General features: G+C 54.2%; 1 protein-coding gene across 1 annotated transcript; it reads right to left on the bottom strand.

Annotated features, from left to right (window-relative positions):
- Nucleotides 1-603: 603 nt before the first annotated feature.
- Nucleotides 604-4,559, bottom strand: FZD1 (frizzled class receptor 1). Its single transcript, XM_015618265.3, has one exon. It carries the CDS (start codon nt 4,202-4,204, stop codon nt 2,447-2,449), a length of 1,758 nt encoding a protein of 585 aa, XP_015473751.1. The 5' UTR covers nt 4,205-4,559; the 3' UTR covers nt 604-2,446.
- Between the last annotated feature and the right edge of the window lie 2,070 nt (nt 4,560-6,629).

The following is a 6,629-nucleotide window of genomic DNA, read 5'->3' as shown; positions in this document are numbered from 1 at the left end:
AAAGAAAGTGTGTACTTTCCATAAAGCTGAAATGCCATGAACATTTAATTTTGGATTAACTAAAAAGCCTAAATTAATGAAACTAAAACTATTTTACTCCCTAAAACCTTCTGACAATATTGCAACATAATTTGAGTGTCATTTTAAGCACCAAGAATTTTTTTTATTTTTAATAAAATGAGAAGAAAAGCTTTTCTGCAACCAAAAAAAAACAACAAAAAAACACACAAAAAACACACAAAAAAACCCCAAAAAACCAAACCCAACAAAAAAAACCACACAAACAAAAAACACCCACCAAACCCAACAAAAAAAGAACTGGTGAGCTTCTTTCTTCTCCTGCCATATAGCAGATCTCTTCTTGGATTTCACACTACTGACCATACCCTGTCAGAGATCTTGAACAGTTTACATTACTTCTTTTGAAGGATTAATCTAGACTGGCCCAGAGATAAAAACCAAAATGCACAATGAATTCCTACACTGAATTCCAGCTGGTTACTGTGAACTCAAGAAAAGAAAAAAGGAATCCCCCACATCTTGTAGTATATACACTGCTTTCACACAGTATGAATTAGAGGAATACGTAAAGGGACAAGATACTTTTGTACAAAACCTCAATTTATTTCAGAGAAATTAAAAATATGGTATTTAATATATATAAATTTCTATTCCTCTATAAATATAGATGATCTTGTGATAATGAACAGAAATAAATGCATACCAAATTAAAATAATTTTGCATTTCAGGGTATGGTAGCCATAGATAATGTTTATGAACCTAAATACAGGCATTTGTAATATAAAAAAAAGTTCAAAACAATACAATCGGGAGAGTAGCATTCTGCTGTTTTTCATACAGAGATCTACATATTCAAATGCATCTGCTGAAAGTTACAATTTCGTCTTTAACTTTCTTAATGTATTAGAAGCACAATCCCACACACCCAGGAGCACACAAGGTAGTAGACACACTGCACACATGGTATCTTATCCTTGCAGTATGCAATGTTATTTCTGTACCGAAAAAAAAGGGGGGAAAAGATAGCAGAGGCTCTTTCAGGTCTCACCAGAGTGCTTAAGCATTCTGCTCTTCTGTTTTCCTTTCCATTGTTTTTACTACGGGCAAAAATCATCACACCTTCATTATGTGTAATGATTTAAATCTCAATGAATTAGAATTCAGAGGAATGGCAACGGCTCCTATGTTTCCCATACGAAGAGCCGGTGTATGAATATAACTAGGGGGCAGGGAGGAAACAAACAAAAGCCCCAAAGTGAATGCTGCGTTTATTCCTTAGAAGCTCTTTCCACCGAGCCCGTATTTCCTGATCCTGCTGACCCCAGCCGGCAGCAGCCCGGCGGGGAGGGACCGGGGCAGGCGGCGGCAGGAGCACCCGCGGGGCGCCCCCGGACTGCAAAGTGGGCTTAGAAAAAAACCCAGCAGGAGGGTATTTCCGTGTATCTCTGTCGCCATCCACCTCCTCAGCCACCGGAGGTGCTACAGGTGCAGACGGTGTGAACCCCAACTCGTACACCGAACCGGGCCAACTCCTCCTGAGCCACGCGTGGCACGGCCGGACCCTGCAAGCCCGCCGCGGGCACGGCGAGGGGCTCTCCCTCCTCAGAGCGGCCGGCCCCGAGCAGGGCTCCTGTTTGTACCCCCAGAAAGGCCCGGCGGGGGTCAGCGGAGCCGGGGCTCGGTGCAGCGCCGTCCCTGCGCCATGCCCGGGCGGTTCTCCGTCCGCCCCGGACGGGACCGGCCGGGGGTCCGAGCTCCCCGCACGGCGCCGGGGCGGGAGACGCCGCTCCTCCCCATCCCCTACTCCACGGAACCGCGGGCGGGCCGAGGCCGAGACCAGGACCGGGACCCAGCCCGGGCCAGGAGTCGTCCCCGGCCGCAGCCCCGCTCTGGGCCCTCCTGCTCATGCAGCTGAAATTCCGAGTAAAGCCATTACTTAACCTGTGTGGGGGAGAAGAAGGGGGTTTGTTTTCGATTCTCTTACCGGCAGCTTTTCCCATCCTGCCCTACGAAATAAAAATCCAAAGCCATTTCTTTTTTTAAATAAAAAAAAGGGGGGGAAGGGGGTGGGAAGCAAGGAAGTAAAATCTGCAAACGGGTTAGAAGTGTCCTAAATAATTAAAAAAAGTGAGTTTTTTTGTAATTTAAATACAAATATACTTACAAAATCTTACAGAGGCTATTTACATCCCTCTCCCCCAACCTGACAGTGCGTTCAGCTCCTACAGGAGACAGCCCGAGCGGCATGGGGAGGGCAGAGCCCGGAGATCCCAGGCACCGGGGTTCCCCTGGCTCGTCCTCCGCTCCCCGCCGCCTGCGGAAGCCTCTCGCAGTCACAAAAGTTTGCCCAAGCTGGATAAGGAGCTGCTTCCCGAGGCAGAGCCTCAGTTGTCCCGCATCTCCCTAGCCTGGCAAGCAGGGGTCTCAGACCGTGGTCTCGCCCTGTTTGCTGTTGGTGAGCCTGGTGTAAAACTTTCTCCAGGAGTTCAGGGTTTTCCCAGACCAGATCCAGAAGCCCGAGGTGATGCCCACGATTAAGGTCATGAGATACTTGATCATGAAGACAGTGAAGTCGGGGCTCATGGGCGGGTGGTGGCCGCTGTGGTTGTTGGGGCAGGGAATGGCATAGCTCTTACAGCTCTGTGTGACCCAGCTCCTCTCCCACTGTTCCCTAAAAGCTTGCTCGTAAAAATAGCAGGCAATGACGATGGTGGCCGGCACCGTGTAGAGGACGCTGAAGATGCCTATCCTCACCATGAGCTTCTCCAGCTTTTCTGTCTTGGTGCCGTCATGCTTCATGATGGTCCGGATCCTGAAGAGGGACACAAAGCCAGCCAGCAGGAAAGAGGTGCCGATGAACAGGTAGACGAACAAGGGGGCCAGCACAAAGCCCCTCAGGGCATCCACGTTGTTGATGCCCACAAAGCAAACGCCGCTGAGGACGTCCCCATCCACTTGTCCAAGGGCAAGGATGGTGATGGTCTTGATGGCTGGCACGGCCCAGGCGGCCAGATGAAAGTACTGGGAGTTGGCCTCAATGGCCTCATGGCCCCACTTCATGCCAGCAGCTAGGAACCAGGTAAGGGAGAGGATGACCCACCAGATGGAGCTGGCCATGCCAAAGAAGTAGAGCATCATGAAGAGGATCGTGCAGCCCTCCCGCTTGGTGCCCTGTGCCACGGTGCGGGAACCGTCCTCGGCAAAGCGCTCGTTGCAGACCACCCTCTCCTCCAGGAGGAAACCGGCGATGTAGGCCACGGCCACCGCCGTGTAGCAGCCCGAGAGGAAGATGATGGGCCGCTCGGGGTAGCTGAAGCGCTTCATGTCCACCAAGTATGTGAGGACGGTGAAGAGGGTGGAAGCACAGCAGAGCACGGACCAGATGCCGATCCAGGTGCGGGAGAAGCGGAGCTCCTCGGGCCCGAAGTACATGAGCCCGTAGAGGCGGCCGGGCTCGCAGGGCGCCCCGCAGTCCTTCTCCCCCAGGAAGCGGTAGTTCAGGTAGGAGGGCACCTTCAGCGCCCGCGGGCAGGTGAAGCGCCCGCGGGGCTCGCCGGGCCCCGGGCCCCCGGGTCCGCCGCCGCTGCCCCCGCGGTGCGGGTTGCTGGTCCAGCTCTCGGGGCGCAGGGCGGGCGTGGGGGTGCCGCGCTCGGAGGCGTTCTGCCCCACGCAGAGCTCGCCAGCCCCGTGCACCGGGAACTTTTCGCAGCGCAGCGTGTCGGGCCACTGGAAGCCGAACTTGTTCATGAGGGCCTCGCAGCCCTGTCGGGCCCGCTCGCAGAGGGAGCGGCAGGGCGGCAGGGCCTGCTCCAGCACGGTGCACACCGGCGCGTACATGGAACAGAGAAAGAACTTCAGCTCGGCCGAGCACTGCACCTTCACCAGCGGGTAGAACTGGTGCACCTCCAGCCCCGCGTCCTCCTGGTTGGTGTGGCCCAGCAGGTTGGGCATGATGGTCTGGTTGTAGGCGATGTCAGTGCAGAGAGGGATGGAGATGGGCTGGCAGTAGCCGTGGTCTGGGATGGAGATGCCCCGCTCGCCGTTGTACTGAGACGCCGGCAGCTGCCCCCCGGCCGGCAGCGCCGCCGCCCACAGCAGCGCCAGCAGCAGCGGCAGCCGCGGGCACCGGCCGCTGCCAACTTCCCCGCCGCCGCTCACCGCCGGCCCGCGCCGCCCGGCCATGCTCAGTCGGTGCCGCCTGCCCTGCCGGGCTCCCGCCGCCCTGCCGCCGCCGCCGCCGCTGCTCCTCCCGGCCCGAACTTGCGACTCATGAAGGGAGCGGCGGGCAGGGACGGGGCAGCCCCGGTCGCCACTCACGGGGCCGCGGAGCGCAGCGCGCAGATCTGCCCGCACCGGCGGCAGCGTCCGCCGCGCCTCCAACTACCGCCGCCGCCGCCGCCTCCGCCGCCGCCGCCTGACCATTTGTGCCGGCCCCTCGAGCCCGCGCCCCTCGCCTCGCCGCGCCGCGCTCCCTCCGACCGGTTTCCAGGCGCCCCGCAGTCTGCTTCACCGGAGGGAGGAGCCTTGAAACCGACGCCGAACTTTACTGCGTAAGGGACCGTCTCCCAACGCCTCACCCGGGGGCGGGCGCAGGCGGGAGCGGGGCTGCCCCGCGCCGCGCACAAAGGCGGCGGGGGCGGCGCTGGGGAAGGGGCCCCGCGGCGGGAGGGGCGGGAGGGGGACGGGGCTGAGCCGTGGCGGTCGGCAGCGCGCCGGCCCCGGCTGTCCCGGGGGTGTTTTTGGATTCCCCGGTGATGACGACTGCTGGAGATGTTGAGCGGCGCACCCGGACCGGGCCGGGGCTCGGCACCCTCGGTGCCCCACGCCGTGCAGGCAGTCGGGCTAATCCCGGGCGGGGGAAGCGATGTTTGGCACATAGCAAAGGGCACGATTGGAGGAGGGATCTGCGGCCCTGCCAGGACCTTGCTGCGGGGAGCGGTGCGCAGTCGGGCTGTCGCTCTCTGCAGGTCTGAAATGTGGGAGACACACTGCGGTCACTTGAGGTGCGGGCAGGAGCCGCAGCAGCGCGAAGGCACAGACCGCGATGTGGCACATCGCATTCACGGTGGTGTTGAGGTGGCTATTACTCGCCGCACCCCAGAGACACTTTAGGTAACTCGCTACCGAGCTATTGCCGGTGTGTTATCTGCGCCTTCCTCCTATCGTGGCCACAGCTGCAGCCCTACATAGGAAAATAATCCCGACAGGGCTTTCCCATTTCCCTTCCTCTCTCTGCTTAGTGGACAGCTATTCCAGAGTGACTCAAGTCGAATGCTGTGTGACTTGCAATACCTCCCGTCAGGTTTTTGAAACTCTTGCTGTATTCTGGGGAGGAGGTGAATGGGCATACAGTGACCGCCAGCAGTGGCCATTTTTGGCCTGAAATGCCTGAAGCCCCATTGCACAAACAGAATGGAGGTCCTGTTGGCTCTCCCGAAATGCATAGTCCAGATGAAGGCTGAATAGGGGATTTACTGTACTCATTGGAATTGAATAAGAATAATAAAGTGTGCTCCTGGAGAGAAGAACCCTGCCCTGTTCTCCAGGCATTCAGTAATTAAGGCTCTCTGTCGTCTGTGAAAATGTTCTCATATTTGTCCGAAGGTTCATTCTGCCATTCGGAGCTGAACCAGGCATGGAACTTCTCCCACCAGCTGTCTTCCTTCTCTGCAGCATGCTCCCACCCTTTCCTTACATGTTAACTGAGCTCCAAAAATCCATTAGTAGTAAGATAGCCCCAGCATTTATTTCTAGCTGTCAGAGGTGGCAAGGGTTAATAAAAGACATCCGTATTTCTTGGATAGCTACAGATAAAATTTGGACCATGCTATTTAGGCCACTCTCTTTCTCCCAGCAGTACTGTCCCACATTCAAACTAATTAATAGCAAAATCTATGCTGTGTAACGACTGCAGGAGTGGGATCATGTTTAGAAATTGCACATCCTTAAAAATGTCGATTGCCAATGTCCTCGTTTACTGAGGCTCATTCAGTTCTGTCAAGAACTCTCTTCTCAGAGGACCATAGTTCAAAAGTTACATACACAAATACCTTTTTCCATCTTCTGCTGAACAGTTTGATTCCTTAAATATTGTATTTATAGTTTGAAGCTACAGATACTTCTTTTCAGATCTACATCAGTAATTAAAATTACTGACTTCTTTCTCGTAAAAACTTATTTATACTGAGCCCTAAATAGCAGTATTGTTTCTCTGTTCATCCTAAAAACACTGAACACTTGCTTTAGATTGGAATAGGTATTATCCATGCTCTTTCTCATAGACAATGAGGGTGAATTTCTGACTAGTCTTGGAAAGCCTCCTTGGCTTTCTGACTGTCCTCTTTAGACCTGGGGACACATCGCACAATCCAGGAGAGGTAATTAAGATGCCTGAGTGCATCATCAGTTGGTTGAAATTCTACCTACTGAGGTCTGAATTTGAAATATTAAGGAAACACTTCTCAAACTGAAAAACACCTTCTCTAATATCCAGGAAGATTGTTCTAGGAGAAAGACCAGTGTATACAGATAAGGTCTGTATATATACTAATAGATTTTTTTAGACCAACTAGTACAGAAGGAAAACCATTTTTGGATTTACAAGCTT

Source organism: Parus major, chromosome 2, assembly GCF_001522545.3.
Source record: "Parus major isolate Abel chromosome 2, Parus_major1.1, whole genome shotgun sequence".
In the NCBI taxonomy this organism is placed as follows: domain Eukaryota; kingdom Metazoa; phylum Chordata; class Aves; order Passeriformes; family Paridae; genus Parus; species Parus major.
Note: the sequence above shows the minus strand (reverse complement) of the source record. Positions and strands in the feature narration are given on the sequence as shown.

Bases quoted from the DNA above. Each gene is read 5' to 3' on its own strand.
- FZD1 (XM_015618265.3), bottom strand. From the start codon at position 4,204: ATGGCCGGGCGGCGCGGGCCGGCGGTGAGCGGCGGCGGGGAAGTTGGC.